This window comes from Trachurus trachurus, assembly GCF_905171665.1.
Source record: "Trachurus trachurus genome assembly, chromosome: 15".
Lineage (NCBI taxonomy): Eukaryota > Metazoa > Chordata > Actinopteri > Carangiformes > Carangidae > Trachurus > Trachurus trachurus.
In genome coordinates this window covers 6,369,071-6,391,819 of record NC_139906.1, presented here as the reverse complement: position 1 = coordinate 6,391,819, position 22,749 = coordinate 6,369,071, and the positions used below count along the sequence as shown (strand labels likewise).

General features: G+C 42.9%; 1 protein-coding gene across 1 annotated transcript in view; it reads right to left on the bottom strand.

Annotated features, from left to right (window-relative positions):
• Nucleotides 1-22,331, bottom strand: part of nrg3a (neuregulin 3a) — a gene marked incomplete at both ends in the record, with an annotated part of 391,384 nt that extends 369,053 nt beyond the window's left edge. Inside the window, one exon of the mRNA XM_083988298.1 lies at nt 21,614-22,331. Within this exon, the coding sequence (XP_083844424.1) occupies nt 21,614-22,331 (718 nt within the window). The remainder of the gene's footprint in view (nt 1-21,613) is intronic.
• Between the last annotated feature and the right edge of the window lie 418 nt (nt 22,332-22,749).

Below are 22,749 nucleotides of genomic sequence, written 5' to 3'. Positions count from 1 at the left end.
CAACCTGCTCGTGTAATTAAATCCTAATTCCTTCGGGGGGGAAGTTGACAATTTGCTCTTGTAAACAGGTTGTACATACTGTAGTATTTTAGCCAGTCTAAGTCCTTCTGCCAAATTACCACTGACATATCTTGAAGGGATTTGTCGAGGCAGGTTGTTAATTGGCCCCGTTCAATCATCATGGCCCCAATGCAACACACACAACCAATATAAGCAATGACTTTGGAAATGAGGAGCATTTATCTCCTGGAGGGGGCGGAGCTTAGCTCTCATTACGACCGTAGAAAGGAATTATGGTACAGAAGTGTCAGAGTGAGGGCAAAAGAGTGACCTGCATGCTTGTGCATAAAATTATCAGGCACTTTGAGGCGACTGACAACACTCTAGTTGCATAACATGAGTCAACATGCTCCAATTTTTTTTTTTTCTTTTGGAGGAGGAAACATGTAGATTGAATTGTTCCACTGGGGTTGAACACACTTTACTTGTACGGCCTGCAGGGAAGACGCTCTTTGAATGTCTTCTGCTACAAGAGACAGAGTGAGAAAGACAGCAAGCTAACGTTATATTTGATTCATCTTGTAGCTGTTATACATTTATAAGATTCAACTTCAGCGAGCTTCTCTTCCTGACTGATGCAGGATCTCCACTTCACCACAACTTGTTGTGGTGCTGCTTATTGTGTAGCAGCAGATTCCTAATCGAATGTGGTCCCCCTTCTCTTTAAAGGGATACTTCACCCAAAATTGATAATTCACCAATTTTCTACTGACCGTCATGCCAAGAAAGGGTTGGGAGAACTTTCAGAGTCATCAAAAGGATTTTGTACTACAACAAGGCTAAAAACAGAGATAATTATTTTTTTTCTGTCGCGGCATCAGGACACTTGGGTCAATACGGACGAGCAGTATGGAGGTATTTGGATGTTTCATAGTGTGTGTTTTGGACGATTCAAAAGTGAACTCTATCTGCCGCCATTATATGAAAATCCGTTGCCAGCCGGACCCCCCCTGGAACTCCAAAAGCATTTTAATTACTCAGAAAGTTCTCCAAACCCTTCTTTGGCATGATGGTGATTAGAAAATTGGTGAATTATCGATTTTGGGTGAAGTATCCCTTTAAAGCGTTAACATGAAAACTTTCCTGTGCATTGGACACACAAGCAAGTCAGAGCTGTTTCTTTTACTGCTGAGTAGTTGAATGTGCTGAAGCTGAGTGGCTGTGTGGGATTTGGTGCAATTAAATCAGAGCTAAAAACACACAACCACTAAGGTGCCAACACATCCTGCAGAGATCAAAGACAAATATTAGCTGTCTCCGAGACGACCTGTCCGCATGCCAAGCAATCTGAGACAGAGAGATAGTGGAGATGGAGGGAGGAGGAGGAGGGATGGAGAACTTTTCTCCAGCTCTTCCTCTGAACACACAAAATCCTTATGCAGCCATATGCACCTGCAGATTTCCATAAGTCACAGTAACCGCATTGTTTATTAATGCAGAGTCACTGCAAAGTATTTCTCTTTCCGGGCTTTATCGCAAAGGAGCAATAACCGCCACAGCTGGACAAGGCCTCGCATGCAAAACCGTACATCATCACAGCCGCTGCACAAATCCCCTGAATTATTCTACTTGGTGCCAAATAGGATGTGGAGGAGAGATTCGGAAAGGAGGTGGAGCACGGGTTGTGTGGGGGTTGAGGGGGGGGTTGATCCAGCAAATTAAAGTCTCAGTAAGAAAGACACAGAGAAGCGAGAGAGCAAGAGGAGAAGGAAGGAAGGGAGAGAGAGAAGGAAAAAACAGAAGAAAAAAAACCCAGAAAAAAAACAAAAAGGCATTTCTGTAAAGGTTAATGTGTGTTTGGATGTTGGTTGCCAGAGGGTATCTTGCACTCTAATGAGTGTGAGAGAAAGTTCCAGAAGCAAGATGGCATTTGCCCTCATTTCTAATGGCAGTGGAGAGAGGGAGGAGAGTGAGGCAAACACAGGAGGGACAGATGGCTGGAGGGAAGAGGGGAGAGAAAGACAGAAGACACTTACAACCAGTTGTGGGGGAACCTTTAACACCAGGGGTTTTCAACACTTGCTCATCCATCGCTTTCACTCTAAAAGAACATTTTCTTATCAAATTCTTCAGTGTGAATAAATATCTATTTCTATAAGTCTCTGTTTGTCATGTGACACACCTCCCCAGCCACAATTATGTGAGTAAAAAAACCCATCAGATCCTGTATTAGAAATCATGAGATGTGAATGTACAGGGACCAACTTTTATTTATAGGTTAATTTATCAGTAACAATCTTATCATTAGTGATTATATTACATGGTAATTCACAGTCATAAAGATAAGATGTAGTAGTATATCCCCAAGTTTAAGCTCTTATCACATCAACATGAATCAGCTACTTAATTAATCCTAGCCAGGTAACAGCTAATGACTAGTTGTGTAGTTGCGAGGTAGAGAACAATACATTACAGCTAAGTGTATTATTGGGTCACAATCTCTGCACATTCAGTCTCACATTTCATTCTTAAATGGTTGCAGAGCCCCATCCAGACACATGAATGTGCCTCCACATTCTTATAACAGCAGCACTGCAGCATTCACTTTGCTCATTTGCGTCAGGAAGCAAGGCAATTAAAGCCATTATCTCGAACAGTAGCAATCATGTTTATGTGATTCTTAGTCTCACATTCATGCCAATAAGCCTGCTGCTTCAGACTGCACAGTAGCACATAGTAGCTTAGATGAAACAGCAAACAATCCATTTGTGGGAGTTACTGTAATGTACGAGGGGCCACGCTGCACCTTTTGACATTTCACTGAGAATGGCAGAATGACGGCAATTACTTTGCATGAATTACAATCTATGTGCAGATTTTTGGTTTTAAAGCGTGCCATTTAGACAGGAGAACCTTTTATTAGCATGATGTGAGAAAGTTTTACCCTTTTATGTGGTCAGCTCACCCATCATTATGCAGCGTGCTAATAAATGGTGTTGAGCTGTGGATGTATTGGATAAAGAGAGGCTAAAAACACTTTTACACTGAGCTGGACTGTTTAAGATGAATTTCATCAAAACATAATATCCGTACGTTCATCTTGTGGCCATATTTGCTCTTTTAAAGGAATAATGCGAACTTACAAAAGACACAGGATGAATGTAGTTATGTCAGATTAAGGTTTGGTCACGCCATCACAAACATCTGTAACGTGTTGTAACTTCTCGTGATTAAATGATGGAGAGGGAGGCTTAATGGTGAGTTTTGTTGTTACTAAGAGCAAGTGGGAGGAGGAGGAAGAGGTGGAGGAGGAGGAGGAAGAGGAGGAGGAGGGGCATCAGAGAGAGAGATGGAGAGAGGGAGAGAACGGGGTCAGTGGTGGAGTCACATTAATCCCATTGAAGCCCTGTTCAGGAGGTTAATGGTCTCTCGGCGCAGTGTGACGTCTGTGTGAGTGAGCTGGTAGGCGTTTGTAGCAGGGGACGGGAACACCGGACCAAACCTGATCGCACTGACACTCAAAGCCGATGACGTTTTTTTTTTTACTATTTTTTTTTTTTATCTTTCCAATCTGATTCTCCATACAGCTTATTTGGGATGAGATGTAATACCGCTGCTTCACATACAAAAAACATACACAGAGCGTGCAATCCCCCTCAAATACGCAACACAATGAAAAATAAAAAATAAAAAGTCACGACATCTGCTGGACTCTTTAACTCCAGAGACAAAACACACACACACACACACATTGGTTGTCGTGCAGAGAGCAGCCAAACACAGAGGATGTGAGGAGATTACATAGGAGCTGATGACATTTCACTGATGCTTCTCTCACCTGTTTACACTGAAAGAATGTGTCTCCTCTGATCCACATGTGGCGTTTTATCAGCCGCTGTGTACATACAGAGGGAGGTGACATACTGTAAAGCTCTTCATATCATATCAGCCTCCACTGCTGCAAAATGCCACATTTTCCACTTATCATGTATAGATTTTGTAGTATTTCAACATTTTTGTGAGTCCTCTGCACTCAGTTTTTCTTTTTCTTTTTTAAATAGACACATGCATAGTATATGTGACTGGAAAATATCCCGACGCCAACTATCTGTGGTTTTCAGACATTTCATGTGAAATAGAGAACATCACATGTGAATGCATCAATTTCATACATAATATCACACACGTCAGCTACAGGCAGATGTGGCTTGTGGATACATTTCTATATTTATAACATGTAAAGAAGACTGACGTGTGCTTTTTATAAGTGCTATTTTTTGAATTACATGTGAACAACATCCAAAAACATTCATATGCTGTAAAGAATACACACATACACATCTATACGCTCACTTAGATAGATGTCTTGTGAGGTCAGATGAACATCTCCTCCATGAAGAGATTGAAATAATTCATCCATACGGGCCATACAGGTCAGAGCTCCGATGTCACTCCGCCACTGAAAACACCACAATCCATTTAAAAGGTACAAAATGTCAGCATACAGAATGAACGTATTCATATGACGATGATGAAAGTTCTCTACTCAAGCATAACCACAGTGTGCAGCTGCAGCGACACACCGCCGACTTACTGTATGCATTGTGTCCCGCTGTTAGAGAAGTGAGACATTTATTATTAATGCTGTGGTGTCGGTGCAGAATGTAAAAAGGGCGTATGAGCAGGTTTACTCAATGTACTTTCAAACAGATAATATATAATATATAATATACAGAAGAGTACACACATGTGGTTGTACTACAGAGAGGTCGCTAATGGGCAGGAGAGAGACACAAGGCAGAGCCGTCGGTCACGTGGCTCATTCATGCTCCAGTTGAACCTGCTGCTCCTACACATTTCACAGGCTGAGAGAGAGAGCGAGTGGCTGAGGCAGAGGTAAGATGATAATTGAGGAAAGACTGACAGAGCGATGGGAGGCGATCTGACACACCGAGGTGAATCATAAAGATTGAAGATTGAAAATTGTTTACTTGAATTACGGGGTCCAGTAAATGATAAGTTTGAGACTTTACAAATAAAAGCCTGTGTGAGCAAGGGGGGACGTGTTTCTTTTCTATTCCATTTAAATCAAGCGTCTTGTTTTTAATCTTTATGTTTGCTGTGTCATCTGATATTAAAGACCTATACTCAGATAAATAAGCAGCCAATCCTGAAAGCTGCATGGACAGGGGGTGGAGCCAAATAACCCCAAACCTTGCCAGTAAACAGGACAGGAAACAACTAAACTAAAACAGGGGAACACATGGAGGATGTGACAATTTTCTATTTTTTAACACGAAAAATCACGTGTTTTGTCACAACCAGTTGAGATTTGGCATTAAAATCAAATTTTATCCTCAACGTGAAAAAAAAAAGAAAAAAAGATATACAGTATATTATTTTGTGAATCAACATCTTAAAATCCCTCCTACACATCCAGGTTGATTTCCTCTAATCTGACAGAATAAAAAAAATGTAAACAATGATAAAAACGTGAGCGTTTTTTTTCCACCAACCAGGGCAGAGTATGAGTGAAACATGAGAGATGAGCTGCTTTACCTCAGTCGCAGATGCACATTAAACAAGAGGCCCCTGAAAGATTTACACAGATTGTCTTCTACCGTCCTGATGCTGCCAAATCTCCGGATTTTCTTTCCGCCCACTGTCGATGTCCTGAAATCTGGAAACCGTGTTGCCGATTTTTTCACTTGCCACTCTTTCACTTGTCTTTCCAGGCAAAGTGGGGGCGCGTCGCTGGAGATAACGGCAACTGTCTTTTCTCATTCATAAATGTCATCAAGGCATCTTCTGACTGTCAGAAAGGTTTTCTTTTTCTTTTCTTTTTTTTTTTTTTTTTTAAAAACCTTCTGGGTGTTGAATGTTTTTTCCAACATTACAGCTCTTGCGTAATCATTGACTGACGCCAACTACCAGTAGAATAAAAGTGGGAAGGTATGAAAATCTTATAATATACCAATATTAAAAGTCAAATAAGACAGTGAACCAAGTCACTGTTTAATGGAAGACAAACAACTAATCTCTACTTCTCACTTTCCTTTAAAATCCTCTCTGCACCCAGATTAGGATGAGTGACTGGAGCTTAGATAATTATCATCTGATCTAATTGGAGCTGAATTGACGCTTCACATGTGGTTCATTATTTGAAGTGAGACGCCGCCTCTGTGTCCCAGTGTCCTCGCTGACAGCTCCTGCCTGTCCATCTTCCTCTCTCTATGTTCCTCTTGGGCTGCAGAGCCAGACGAGTGACGCCCCAAATATCTCTCTCTCTCTCCCTCTGTGAGTGTGAAGGAGTGTATGTGTGCAAGTGGTTTGCAGTTAATATGTGTTTGTGATTTGCGAAACAGAGGGAGAGAGAGAGAGAGGAAGACCCCAAATAACGCCTGCAGAGCAGAGCTGGGTCGTTTCCCATTATTACTAAACATCCAAAAACGGGCAATGACATTTTGGAACCATCTAAATAGTAGCCCAAAAGACACACTTCCCTTTAAAACATTAAAAACCCAAGAGCTGAACCCAGAAAACAGCCCCCTCACTCAGCTGATGGTGAAGCTCAGTAATCTGGCTCCCATCAGCTCAGCCCCAAAACACCAGAGAATAAAAATTATCATTAATCAATCAAAAGATTTATATTTAGAATATTGGGAAAATAAAACAAAAACTCAAAGCAGACTAAATTGTTATTTAACTCTAAACAGAGAATATAAATTGGCCGAATACCTCCACTCTGGTTAGAGACATAAAACAAAGACGGACCCTGACCAAGTACAGGCTGAGTGACCACCAGCTCGCTGTAGAGAAAGGACGACACCGACAGACATGGCTGCCCAGAGAGCAGCGCGTATGTGCTCACTGCTCCACAGGAGAAACTGAAACAGAGATGCACTTCCTGCTCCACTGTGACAAATACACTTTAATAAGAAACTCCCACTTCAAAGAAATAAGTAAGAGAATCACAAGATTCCACCTATTAACACCAGAAGAGAAAATGTCAGTCCTGCTAGGAGAAGGGACAGCAGCTCCTCTGGCAGCCAGGTATGTGTCTGCTTGCCACAACCTAAGGGACTCTTTAGCATCTTGACCTGCACAATTGTTTGTACCTGATTGTACTGGATTCTATTGTAATGTGGTTTGTGTGTAGTGTTGTTTGTTTGTTGTTGAGTGTTGAAATATGTAATACTGTATATATATTTAAAATATTGAAAATGCCTAATATTGTATATATGTTGAAATGTTTCATATTGTATATTTGTTGTATTGAAATGTCTTTATGAGTGGTTTGTGCAGTGCTTTGCCAACGGAGGGTTTCTGTTCATGCCAATAAAGCTGTTTGAATTGAATTGAATTGAGAGAGAGAGAGAGAGAGAGAGAGAGAGAGAGAGAGAGAGAGAGAGAGAGAGGGAGAGAGAGCGGGCGTTGGACATCAGTCACTGCAGACGAGTGGTGGATGGATGGAGCGTTGACAGCTCCAGACTGTGACGTGTTCATCGCCTCAGGAACCAAGAGCACATCTGAACTGGATGTCGCAGCGGGCGGCCAACAGAATAAAAACAGTAATGGCTTTTATGTAAAAAAAACAAAAACATTAATAAATAATAAAGAGGATGTTGCTTATACAGTTTTGCAGCTAACCATTGGAGCATTGCATCACTTCCAGCATTGCACCAAAGTCGTTCACAGTTTCATTTGTGCCTCATTCGCTTTTCAATGGATGCAAAAAGGCGAAAATACCATGGCACACGGACAGAAAGAATATATGTGTGGTCCAGGAAAGGTGGCACACCAACATAATTTTCTTGATGACATCAGAAATCATTTATCGTCATTATAACCTCTGCTAAATTAGAAGTTGTGCTCTTCTTTGGTGCATAGAAAAACGCAGACAAGCAACATCTAACACACAAAAACACATCTTTCCTGCTGTAGATATTGCTCTATAAGGGACCTGAATAATTGAAGTGAGTGATGCAGAGAATGGATTTAACAGCCACTTTAAGTTTTTATATGGCACCGGGGTGAAGAAGTATGAATTTAAACACCAGTAGGATGCAACGTGCGGCTCACAGTGCAAAACAAATGAAGCTTTCCAGGTATTTGGCCACGAAACAACCTGATAGTGGTGCGAGATTAAAGGTTCACAGATCACCAGCGTTTATTGTAGTTCATAATAAGAGGAGCACAAATGTCACCGTGCGATTTAATGGTTGCCGGGGCCAATAATTGTTTAGACATTTTACTACATAACTACAAATGCCAATCATGGTGGAGCTGGATGCTGGAGGGGAAAGTCAGCGAACTCCCACAGTCATTAGCCTGCATTATCAGGGCACATCTGGGCTAAATTTCATGGCAATCCATCAAGTAACTGTTGAGTTATTTTCAGTCTGGATAAAAGAGAGAGTCACTGACTGACATTAGCATTTAACATCGAAAATGTCACTGAATTCTAACCAAGGTTTGGCAAAAATTACCCACCAGAAGCATCATCTTGTGGAGATGAGAGTTCATCAGTTCTTTTACATTAGTGTCTCTGACTGAGGCTCAGTTTGTCCCCGTCTGTGCATGTGGACTTTGTTTCCTGGGATATTCACTGACTCTTTCTGCAGCCAAGGACGGGGAAAAAAAGTAGCTCAGGAAAATGGATGGATTGATGGACCTGCTGGTCTTTATGGCCTAGTTGCTGCTGTGTTCCCACTGTTTCCTTTTATTAACACGTTGCTGCAGCCTCCTTACTGAGCTGTCACACCACGTCCTCCACAGTCCTCCGTCTTCATTTACCGGGCACATATAGAAATGCATACCTCCTGTATAGCAGCACCCCAGGCTGGCCTCTGTGTGTGTGTTGCCAATGAACACAGAGTGTATGCTACACAAACACACTCATCGGCTGCACAGACTTTGCTTGTTTTACTCAGACAGCAATATCTAACCACTTTGCAAGCTGACTGCTCAATAATGGTTGAATCTGTGAGGAAAACCTGAGAACCAGAGAAAGGAAAGGCCGCTATCCTGCAGGAAAGTGTTGGCTGTTTGTTTTAGCTACGGATCTATCGCTGCACAAACAAACAAACAAGCAAACAAAAAAACAAAACAGCGGTGATCCTCTAGATAAAAAAGAACAAATGATTATCATACCCCCTAACCAAACCCACCACGGCTAGATCCGTGAGCAGGAAAACAAATAAGCGAATAGAAACAATGAGAAATAACAAACCAGTCGGCTGTTAACGTGCAGCGATTTACAAAAATGAAGCATACTGTCCTGTCCAGTAACAATGTGTTAAATCTTGGCGGCTGGTGGATTGTCCAGAGTCTGAGCAGTGATTCAAGGGAGATCATAGAGATTTTTTTTTTTTATTCTCCTTGCATGAATGGCCATCTGGTATCACACACACACACAAAAGCCCTGTTATGACAGTGTTGGTTTCCACAGGGTAGGTTGGGTCATTTTTTTTGAGTGTGTGTGTGTGTGTCACAGATGCACCCGGTGATATTAATCCTGTCTGGATCAGCCGTGTCTGGCTTTCACACAGCAAATTCCATTAGGCACTGTTTTCCATTTATACTGCAGGAAGAAACAAATGATAATTTGTGCATTTGATTATTTTAAAGGTCCCGTATTTTAGGCTCTTCCTGTGTTTTATCTGAAGCGTTGATCCATGAGAAGATCTTCTTCTCATGGATCTTTGTGGTTTTAACCACTAAAAATCACTGCTTTGCTGTGACATCACAAAGTTACATAAATCCTGACAGCTCATTTTAAGGCTCAGTGTCTGAATACAGGCTGTGTGCATTTCTCTGTTAATAAAGAAATCTATCTTATACAGTAACAACCTTAATGTCATTAATGATTGTTTCCAGACAATATCGGTCCTATTTTTCTAGTAATTCTAGTATAATAAATAATTTAAAAACATTGCTCAGATGTTGTTGAAGGACGCAGTCTTTTCCAGATTTAATTCGGAGGCATAAAATGACTTCCCTGACTAATTGAGGTCAAAAAGTCACAGGCCAGGTTCAAAACTTAGCGCAGGGCCAAAAACATCTGCAGGCAAATTGGATGCATTGTCAGGCTCATGTCAAACGCGCTAACTAGCTAGTTACTGTGACAAGCAGCAGACATTAAACCTTCATATCCTATAAATAGATGTGCCACCGTTTCGGCTAGCAATTTAGTCGCTAACGAGCAAAGCATATTGTATCCGACTGCGCTCGCCACCTTGCAAACAGCTGACACTGCTTACCCCCTGAGCCCATTTCTATAAACAGCATCAGAACCTCGCCATCCATCACTCTCCACCAAATCAACTCCAGCTGGATGTAATGTAAATGTAAATGAACTGAGTGGGCAGAGAGGAGAAGATGGAGGGAGAATGAAGGGAGAACTCACTGTTTACTGGATGGATGAGGGGCTGGTTTCCTTCTTGCCCAGTGCAAAAGGTTTTCTCCAGCCCCCCACACCCCACCCTCCTTGACCCTTAATGCATTTCTCATTCCCCATTATTCTGTTTTGACTTCCCCTCTCTTCCATGTTTGTCTCCTCCATTCATTTCTTCCATGTCAGACAGAAAGCAAGAGAGTACACGTGTCACAAGTAGATATGTGTCTCTTACAAAGAAACAGACAGACAGAAAGACAGACAGACAGCCCACCAGTTCACAGAGACTGACACAGAGTCTCTGTGAGACAGCTGTCAGGAGTGTCCCAGCTTTAGACAGAGGGGGGAAAAAACAACAAAACAAGAGACAGAGCAAGAGAGAGCAGGTAGAGAGTGATGTGAAGCTGAAATGACCGTTAGACTGACAGAAAACTAATCAAGAATGATTTTGATAAATGCTGAAGTCATTTATCACAGGGCAGTGTCACTGATTTGCTCGTTCCAGCTTCTCAAATGTGAAGATTTGCTGCTTTTGCTTCATAAAACAAACGATAAACAACACGTTTCTTTTTGCTGCATTACTATTTTTAGCCCACATGATAAACTGGTTCATCTATAACTTCACAAACTTCACTTTACTTACTATAAAAGGGGGAAAAGAGGACGGGGTGAAACCTATTGTGAGAGTAAAGTGAACACTGAGCTCAGACTGAATCTACTGATCGTCTAGACACGCACACAAACACACGCTCCGTCCATGTCAGGCTACCAAAAAGACAAATGATGTGACCATCTGCCCCAAGGACAGAGCTGAGAGGACCGACGTCAAACATATGACACAGAGCTTACCTCTCTCTCTCTCTCACTCCCTCTCTCTTTCTCTGTGTGTGTGTGTTTTATTGAGGTGTGTTTTCCCTCAAGGTGAAAGTGACCTTCTAGGAAGCAGCCTGTTACCCCAGGAAACCTCCTGTGTGGTAATATAAGAAGTGTGCGGTTTCACAGCTCTGATTTCCTGGAAAATTAGTCTCCTACATCTTGAGACTCCCATTATTGAGGCCTCCACTTGCTGTTACTTAGCATAATAAGATACAGTACAATGGGAGCGGTCCCGAAAATAAACAAACACAAGACGACAGGAAATTATTTTCCACAGAGCTTAACACGCTAAATCCTCCCTAACTGTTGTGTTTCCAAAATAAAACCATCTTCCACTGACACCGAAGTCGCCATCTCGACTGTCTCCTCTGTGCCTCTTTGTTCTATTTCCTCCAGCGCTGTCAGCTCCGAGGCCTCCACCAGAAAAGCCAGCTCCACGGAGCCTCTCACAGAGAAGCTGGCAACAGTCTTTGAAGCTAAAAATAACCGCGGCAAAATGCAGCGAGCTCGGGATAATCAGAACCCACGCCCATATGCAGGCCCCGCTCGCTGGCGGGGGCCGCCTGCTAAACTGCTGAGTGGCAAAAGACCAGGATACAATCACACTGGGATCAATATCTTGTGCAGAGCAGAGGATGGTTGAGGCGGCTCATGTTAAATGTGCATGAACAATGTGGCACAACAACACTGACACACCCACACACAAAGAATCATTATCTATAAGTAACCAAGGGGGAGGAAACTTTAACTGGTGCTGATGTCAAAATTAATGGCCAGGAAAACAGATTCATTCGATTAGCTCGAGGTGCTCCATATTTCAAAACATCATTTAGCCAAACAGCAGCAGTGAAACACAGACGGGGCCAGTGGTGCAGGATTCTTTACTTAAAGGTCCCTCACTTTGCATTTCTCTGGTGTTTTATGTGAAGTGTTGCTCCATATAAAGATACATTTGGGTGTGAGGAACCTAAAGCCACAGCGAGGCTGATTGGCATCCAATAAAAATGTATCAGATTTCAGGCAAACGCAAGAAACCAATTCCTAAAGATGCTTGATCAAAGTGGGCGGGGCTTGGGTTATGGCTGAGGGTGCTGACTGCATCTTTGTGATGTCACAAAGCTACAGAGCTCTTTCTTTCTATAAACAAAGCCACATAAATCTCTCGTTTTCAAAGGTTTTCAGAAAAGAACATTGATTTTGATCCCACTATGGGTCTTAACATCAGTGTAATCATTCATCTATCAGCCGATGGAGCCCAAACTTTGCGCAAAATTCTATTTTCAAGTAAATCCGGATCTATCATCTGTCAATTAAACAACTGAGAAAAGCGAGGGGTACGATGGAGGAGACTCGTCCACCACCGACACAAACTCTCCTCCTCCAGATCCCTGCGGTCCATCACTTAGCCTCACTAGCTAAGTTAGCAAGCTATAACGTAGCAAGCCTACGAGCTAACAGTTAGCTGCGTTAGCTAAACACACTCGCACACACACACACCGAGCTTGGTCCCGCCCCAAACATTGAATATCCCGCCCGCTCGATAACGACCAATCAAATTTGTTTTCCTTACTCTGGGAAACTCGTACGGCAACTCGTGGAAGGAGGCGCGACAAACAGGACAAACGGCCATTTCTGAACACCTTTATAGGCAAATGAGTGCATTCATTTACAACCACTGCATGGGATCACTACCTGTGCTCCCTCTGAAACAATCACTGCGCTGTTTGCACTTTTCCTGTGGATAAAAATGTTAACAGTTGGACGGCCAACACTGGACAGTTTCCTCGTAACGCAGCCACTCTTAATGACACTCCAGCAGGTTCAGCCAACATCAGCAGCAGGAGCAGCAGCGGTAATATGAATCAGACGAGCTGACCTTGAGACAGGCAGTAAGAGACACTAGGAGGGAGAGGGAGAGGGGGAGAGGGAGAGAGGGAGAGGGAGAGATGGCCAGGGAGAGGAGGGAAGAAATTCAATCACACAGCTCAGCCACTGAAAGAAATCATATCAGAGCAGCACTGGTATCGGCCTGAACGGCTCGGTTCCCTGCTTTGCCCTGTGCACATTGTATCGTTGCTAATAGCATTGTTTACTGCCAGGTGCCTGCAGCATCATGAGCAGGAGGCAGGGTGGGGGAGTCATGGGTGAATATTTTATATCTGAAGCATAAAACTAACAGACGCTTAAGTGTCACTTGACTTATACTGTATGCTGCGGTCACTACAAGTTCATATTGTACAGTATCTTCAAAAACATCACTGTAGGAGGCAGGGTCATAACCATGTTGTTGTTGTTTCCTTGTGCATCCACGGGTCAAAGCTGTGGAGCTGCTGTTTGTCAAACTTCTCCTCTGCAGAGACACAAACTGCAACACTAGCTGTTGGCTACAGCTGAACTCCTAACAGTCTGATGTTTATTTGCTTACTTGTGTTAAACGGTTCGCTGCTGTAGGCCAGCTGATGGATTTAATAAGAGGAGGGAGGGAGGGAAAGGTGGGCGAGTGGGAGAGGGGTGAAGATTATTACTGCCTCTCTTATTTAATAACCCCCAAAAATCAATATATGCTCCTTATAACTGCACACTCTGATGTATGATAGAAAACCAGGAAACAAAATATTAGACTTTGGTAGTTAATTTACATCATGTTTTATGAAGTCTAAGACAAGATGTTTATGGATTGGTTGCTGATCCTCTGACGGGCCGGTGACTGTTCCAATACAGGTGTGTTATTATAACCAAGCAGCTTCTCTACCAAATAAAAACAACACGATGCTGCTACTCCAACTCCACCACTGAGTACAAAACAAACCTCAGGATGTGATATGAGTGGCTGTGTTTCCCATCCGCACCTCAGAGAACGAAGACACCGGAGCAGCTCCAGTAGCTGGCAGGTGGCAGCCTCCTCTGGAGAGCCGACACAGGGCAGGTGAGTCCCAGAAAAGGAATTAACTTCTCTTACATCTTGTCAGCTGCTTCTTTCTCCTCACCGCCACCGCCGGCCGCCCGCTCGGCCGCCACTGGCTCCAATAAAACGGAGCGAACCTCATCTAATCAAAGCAGCTAAAACCTGAATTCATTATTAAAAGCTCTGCAGAAGTTAGCGGCAACACTTAACCACTCTGTACTTCATCATCATCATCATCTGGACGCAGCTGATAGAGGAGAGAGGGAGGAGAGGAAGTGAGCAAAGAGAGGAAGACGGAGAATCTTAAAACCTTTGGCCGCCATGAAGCAATTTGGGGGAAAAAATCTCAGAAAATAATACATTTCAGTTTCTTTTCCTCTCCAGTAATGACAACCTTACCCAGCGATGGGAGTTGGGAGTGGGGAGGGGGACGCACCCTGAGCACCTTTGGTCACAGAAGATGTATGGATTCACCGCGGAGCCGCTCAGCGTGGGATAATTTGTCAAAGGGCCATCTTCAATTATTTACACTTTCCTCTACATATTGAACATGTTTCTCTTTCGCGTCGTTAATATTTGATCAGTCTTCGCCCTGCAAAACATTTCATCAGAATGAATAAATGTGATGTTAAGCATAATTTGCACGGCATCTACCACCACATTAAAACTCTCATCGGAGGGGGAGGAGGACGGTATGACAGGTTTTTTCGCTGCATTTGGCTCATGGTCAAGCTCAACAGTCTCCACAAGTGCATTGGAGATTAACTGACTCAAATGATATAACTTAAAGAATGAACTAATCTTTTAGGAACAACGTGTGAGGTTGCTTATAAGTTATCTTGGCAGCGAAATGAAGCAGAACATGAGAAGCGCATGGGAGTTTATCATTAAGATGCATGAATACACACGTTAGTTTCCCCTCGGCATTTTGATCACAAGACCCTCGGGCTTGCAGGCCAACTGGTGATTGCAATTCATTGAGGAACCCTGTAACTGTGTGTCATGATAAGTGGTAGAACGGTTTGCATTTATATTTTGCTTTAGCATGTCTGATGACCACGCAAAGCACTTTTACAATGTCCAACAATCTGAGACCACTTCTTACAATTCAGAGGCGACTGATCGACCCCCCGGAGCCACGCCGGTTTACTACAAGAGAAAAAGTATTTTATCCTGTTTTGAATGGATGGATGAACCCGGTAGTGAGTCGCAATTTATCACAATTTGATTAAACAACACTTCAAAACTTTTCTTTCTGTAGTTCCAAAGACAAATCACCTTTTTGTTTTTCTTGGTTTGCCTCCAAAAGTGAAACGCTGCAACCTGAGTTATTTATCCCTGTACAGAGGTAAATGGAGTAGATCAGATTTAAAAGGCTGCATTTAAAAGTTCAATGTTGTATGAAGTCAGATTCCAATGTCTTTTGTGATTATAGAGGAGGATTAGGAGTCTAAACATATGATAGCAAACCAGAAAAACAAACAAAATCAGAGCCAATCAGCCAATCAGAGGACAGGCTCACTGACCTAGAGCTCCAGAAAGATAAGGAAACAAGATGTAGATGTTTTTGCCACAAATATATCTTTAAATACAAGCAAAACAGAAACGTTAAAGGAGTTTTAATACTAAACAACTCATTTTTTAGGTGATCAACATGCTTTCATGGCCAACCTTAAATTAGTATACAGACCCAGGTTCAGGTTGAGTGACTCCCTCTATATTCTGGCCCTACTTCTTAAAGGCTACAATACAGAGTCCCTAAGAAAAATACAACACTTTTTTTTCTTTTTTTCTTTCTTTCTTTCTTTTTTTTACAGTGTAACCGAATACTCACACTATGTATATCGATTTCAGTCACCATTTCATTCACATATTGCCTCCTTCAAAAAACTGTAATTTTGTCCTTTAAAAAGCTCTTTCAGCTGTGAGGGATTCAAGGATGGTTCAAGGATGGTTCTGATTTCAGCTCTCATTCACGCAGGATGTCACAGCTGCGTCCCAAATATCAAATACATATAGACACACACAGACCTGCTGCTGTGAGCGTGAACGTGGAGATTTTCCAGTGCACAGACACAGACATGCATACGTAAAAAAAATAGGACCCATAGGGAACTTGGTACTAAGCAGCTCACAGAGAACTAATCCAAGTGTAAAGATTGTGAACTCTACAATCTGGTTTAAAACCTAAAATCTGGTTTAAAACCTAAAATCTCTCCATATGAGATGATTAGTGCAACACAAACATGTTCGCTGATGCCCCCGGTATTGGCCGGCACTGATGAAAGCCAAAGTTAATTACTGGTTAATTTGGGGCCTTTATTCATGGGTGGCAGACGAAATGACTCTGTGAACACATCTGAGTATATAGACATGAATCCATGATTAATTTCCAATTAAACACTTCAATTCAGCAAAGATGTAGCAAACAAAACACTTATAGGTCCCAGATTTTACACTTTACTCTGTTTTATTTAAAGTATTGTTACATAAGAAGATATATTTGTGTTTTCAGAAGCAAAATCATCTCAGTGTGGCATTTTACATGTCTTCTCTCAGCTTCAGAGAGGAGGCACTGATCCTCTCTTCTGATTGGCTGACTGTAAAAGTAAGCCAATGAAAATAGAGCAGATGTCAGAATAAAACACTCAGTGAAAGCCAAATATTGCAAGGCTGGAAAGTAGGACCAAGGGGGTGTGGCTTGTGGGGTGTGGACATGGCTGTTTGTTGTGACATCACAAAGTTACATAAATCCTGACAGCATTTTAAGGTGCAGCTTCTGAACACAACTTGTGTGTATTTCTCTGTTGACTGAGGTTTTGATACTATATTATATGGAAATCTACATTTACAACAAGGGACATTTAAACACTTCAGCCAATCTCAAGCTTTGACCAAACTATACACAAATTATATTGTATTTGAAGCCCACTATTTCAGGTTAGGTGATTGTTGGCCTTGGGTGAGAGACATAAATTGCACATTGAACCTCAACCAGTCACTGATGAGACCGAAACAATCCCACCTTTCAACAGATTCTGATTTATACTCCTAAAGAAGAAGAATAATCCTCATCAGGGCTTCGGGCTGAGAGACAGAACAGGAGCTGAGAGACGTCAACTGTAAATCTTGGTTGAATTATGTGTGGTGATGCAGCAGCAGTCAGGATATGAGCTCAGGTATCATCTGATCCATTTCCTCTGTGACTTTGTCATAAAATAATTCACTGCGAATTTTTGGTGAAAGTGCACGAGTCAGCACGATACGCCACAAACACTATTAAAGAAAAGGATACAACTTCCCTGCACTAAAGTGTTGTCACACAGAGCAGCAATAAGCACCACTTTATTGTGCGTGACTGTCATGTCACTGTTGCTTATTATAAGCGAGAACTATTTCCCTCAGGTCTCCCTTGAGGGGCCCTGAACTGCAGCTATGAGAAAACAGCCTGTTAAACGTGTCATTGAAGCATCATTTAATGAAAAACACCGAGCCCACGGACCATCTATCAACAGTCCTTCAACAGCCTGGGACTGTGTGTGACTGACAGGTGAGATAATGTTATTCTGCTGCTTCCTTAGTCATAGTGATGGCCTTTTAATCTGGATTTAGGTTTCAGGGTCACATGTCTGACTGAAACCTAATCCCACTGACTAGAGACAAGGACCGGAGCTCTGAAGACCCAGAGCTGGTTCCTATACAAACATCTTAAAGGAGACATATTCTGCCCCCTTTCCACAAATTAAAATAGTTCCCAGGTGTCTTAAAGACATGTCTGTGACATGCTTTGGTCAAAATAACCCAAGGATTAAACAATACAGCTTGCTTTAAATGCAAATGAACCACTGCTTGCCCCGCCCCTTCTACTGGTACCAGGTAGGGGTGTTATAATGCAAATTTGAATCCTAGTAACATCACTGGAAGACATCTGAGGGAACAGCTCATAAAACCACATGGATTTCAACCTAGGGAGCCTGCACATCACAGATATTTTTGTCAATTCTCACATTTTGGGGGCCGGAAGGCAAGAAAAACACCCAAATATATGTTAAAGAGCCTTCAAAAAGTGATATTTCCATAATATGTCCCCTTTAAGTTCAGGCTTTCCCCTGCATGTTTCTTTGAAGTGTTCACCTGAGTATAGTTTATTAAAATATTTAAAGCACAAATGATCTTACAGTAGCAACCAAAGTAAGGGAAAAAAATAATGGTAGATCTGACCTCATGATTTAATTAAAGCAAATCCCAGGTGTCAAACACTGTTTTGCTTGATCAGCTTTTCTGACTAACTCGGTCTTATTGTTTGTTTTTGTTTTATTAGGAGAAACTCATGCAGCTACTGTAATGCAGCCCTGGTGCTAAATAAATAATTATCTTGGGATTTACTCATCACTATTGACTCATCTGCTCTCTCTAACTTCTAATTACCCATCCTCCTACTCTTCAGTCTCTCATCTTTTTAAAAAAAAAAATCCTATCTGCCTTTATATGAAGCTTTACTGCACTACTGATCATAACTTATCATCTTAACAGGGGTGGCGTGTAAGGGCACAGATCCGATTTCCAGTTCGCTTGATCCATGTGACATTATCGCTGAGGCATCACCTGACATTTTGCCCGGCAGTCCAGAGGTCACTTGGCTCCCTATAATGGAATCATCTCTCCCATGTGTTCGCCACCCCGTCCTTGCAGCTTAGAGCACAGTGATATCTTTGGGATTCTGTAGATACGTCAATCACGCTTTCAAAGTGGCATTTCGCTGGGAGTGGGACGCCCAAAAGCCTGAATCATATCTCCTACTTGTCAGATCTTGACTCTCTCTTAGTTGTCATGGGCTAAGATGACCCTCCAAATATCTCCATATCTGCTGCTGCACTGGCACCGTGGCCGTGGAACAAACATCGCTCCTCACGAGTGAAGATAAAACACCACAAATTAATGAGCAGCAGTGATGAACCCTCCAGGAGTCTCTCCCATTTATAAGGATATTGTTGAAAGGAAACTTAGCAGCCCGGCAGCTCATCCCCATGTCACATCTCTACAGGCCATTGAAAGCAACCGTAGCCCAGTGTCGGATAAAATCTATGTCCATCTTAATTTGGTGACCCACAAAGACGCCGACAGCATTGATAAGAGGGCGCAGATGGCCGGCTTTACTTAAATTAATAGAATTCCCTCCATTTCTGAGCTCAAGCCAACACAGGCGATCCAGTAATACCGCATAACACATTCACAGATAATGGATAGTTAATGTGAAAATGATGGCCTTTTCAAATCAAAGCAGCATGTGGGTGGTGAAATAGAGGGGGTGGGAGGGCGAAGGGTGTTTAGGATTATCGAACGACTTGGCGATTCTATAGCGGCAGAAGTTTCCCGCGGGTGAGCGAGGAGAAGAGAAGGAGTGACATTCTCCCTGGGATATCTATCAACAGGGCTTAATGGTTTGCAGGAGCACTTGCTGGAGGAATGGCATTCTTCTATTAATGGTTAATTAATAAACGAAGAGATGATGATGAATAGCCTCCATTTTTTTTTGTCCTGGTAATGAAATGCTACACAATTTTCCCCTCCTATGTTTCTAATTATCAGAGGGAACGTCTTCCCTGGTCTGGAGTGGAGCGTGGGCGACGTTTTTCATTACCACTGATGCAAAGGAGAAGCAGCCACACCTTTGCAGCGGAGCACGCATGTAGAGGCCACGGCAGGTGGGATGGGCTGATTTTGTTTATCACTTATTCAGTATGACTTGCATCATGTAGTCATCAATAATTGAATAAATGGTGGCAGTGAAGTAAATCATACATTACAAAAGACCATATGTTGAGAGATAGCAGCAATACTCAGGCTTAAATGTCATAACAGAGCCCTTTAGGTGAGTGCTCATTAATTCATAGCTTACAACAAATGTCTGTATCTTATTTAATTGGTCCAGACCTTGACATTAACGCAGAGTCATGTCATGGCTGTGGGAATGGAGCTTTAATATTAAATTAAACTGCAACAAGAGATTAACAGTGTATGAGACCCAAAATTCATCAAATGCCTGCTGACTTGTCACGTTTTTTTTTTTTTTGTCTGGAGACACGTAAGAGATCTGATACACACTGAGCATGAGGTCACAGTTAAAAATATAACACACACACACACACCCTCCCTGCCTCGCCCCGCCCCTTCCACTCACTCAACTGTCGGTGTTTAGGCCCAGACCAGGATCAGAGACAGCAGAGGGAAGTCCAGCACATAATGTGACACCATTTTGAGAGAAGAAAGATTTATCATGGAGGAAGCTGTGTGTATATATGAGTGTGTAATGTGTATGTGTGTGTGCTGTAAGAAAATCCCCAGTAGCGCTAATCAATAACATGTTTGCCAGCGTGACTTGAGTCAAGGACAGTGATGATAAGAAAAAGGAAAACAAAAAAGTAGAAGAATCAGCATTAACACACAGAATATAAAACACATTCCTTTTTACAAAACCATCGAGATGCAACAATTGATCAGTTTATCAGTCAGGTTTCATTTTCTGACACAACCCTGTTAGTATTAATGAGCCTTGGAGGTTTAAAGCAGGGGAGCAACACCTCATTAGGACGTCTCTGTAGCTTGAAGGTTGCAGCAAGTAAACAACACCACTTAGTGTACGTACGGGTGCATGCATGCACATGTGTCAGGACAGTTAGTACATATTTTCTATATTTTCATCAAGTGCAGTGTGCATTTTAAAAACCAAAGTGATATTTTATGAACAGAAGCATGCATCAGATGAGATATCCATGCAGACAGACATTTCTTTCATGTCTAAGTAACAACTCCAACCTGATCTTATTCTCCCCCATCTCACAGATATCACCTTATTGATCACATTGCACTAAGCAGCTGGAGAAAAATGACCTGGCTAATGATCTGGACACCTCTCGTCCACGCAATGTGATGCTACAGTATGACCACTCACTATCTCACCACACTCCACACACACTCACATTCTGTTTAAGACCAAAAGTTGCATCTACCACCATTTTCCATGTTGCTGTAAAGGACGTCACTGTGCCACCAGCACATGATGCAGCAAAGAAACAACCAGGAGATCGACTATTGAGTCCTGCAATAGTTCAGATAGTGTTACTGTAACCAATCAATGCCATTGATCGACCTACAGGAGTGTTAGATATGGAATTTCCATGACAGGTCAGTAATTGCAAAACCAAATAGTCTGGATAAGCTGTAAAATCTCCTAACCGTTGCACATAAATCAAAATATAAACTCAAGTCTTGTTGATAAAAAACCAACCAATCGGACCATTCACTCAACGTGCAAACACACACCTATGGAATGGCTTCAATGAAATAAACCATTCATCTGCTCCGAGAAAGCAAACCCAACAAATCTCGTAAAAAAAAGTTTCCACAGATCAAACCCGCTGACAGGAGTGACTCACGTGTTTTGCGGTGGCCGTGACTGCGCGTGGTGAGTGTAGTAGAAACCGTCTCGGTGGTGGTGTGCTCCGGGGTCCACATCTGTGTCGAGTCGTGGAGCACGGTGGGATTGGACGGCGAGGGGCTAGACGTGGCCACTCCAATTATGAAGGTGGTCCTCGGCGCCGCGGTGGTCGTAGTAAAACCTGAAGGTCCGCGTCCGTTTCGGTTTACAGGATTCCGAGGGGTTACTTGGCTACCGCCCCCTCTGGGGTTTATAGTAGTAGTAGTAGTGGCGGTGGAGCGAGTTCTGCCTTTCGCGACAGTTACAGTCCTCTGCGTGGGGTTCCCGCCGTCCACCGTCGGAGTTGTAGTAGTAGTAGTATCGGGACTTTTGGGAATCCCACTCGGCTTGGAGAGGAAGATAGGATCCTGGCCTATTCGATTAGCATCCACCAAGTCTGTCGGCACGTAATCCCGCACAGTACCCACGACAATCCATTTCAACAACATCAGGCTCAATCCAAGGCCGATGAATCCAATGAGTAAGGGGACCACACACAGCCATGTCTGCTGGCGTGGCCAAACGGCGCAGCGAAGGGGACCCTGATCCTGGGCCTGGCCCTCCCCGCGGGCCCCCGAAGCCCCCGAAGCCTCAGGTTCCTCCAGGATCACCACCCCGGACACGGCTGCCCCCGAACACTCGCTCATACTTCCCTTCCGCCGTCCGTTATGGCTCATTGAGGGTTAACCCTGCGATAGGCATCGGTATAGCACAAGGCAGAAAGGTTCCCAACAATGTCGGACATCAAGAAGAAGAGACAAAAGGGGGGAAAAAAAGGTGAAGAGACGGATGGGAGGGGGGGAAAAAAACGCACTCTCAATAACACGTATACAAATGTATAATCCAAGGATAGAGAGGAGGGGAGGGGTGCAGATACATGCAGACACGCAATCACAGACACACAAGCACACACACTCACACTCTGAGACACCCAGTGAGAAATGGGGGAGCTGCCACAGACGGATAATCGGCCCGTTAGTCCGTGTTTAGTCTTGCCCCAAGTCCCTATGTTCGACTGAAGCAACAGCGAACTTCAGGATGTTCACAGCAGGGAAAAACCAGAGGAGGAGAAGAATTAGAAGAAGTGATGCCTCG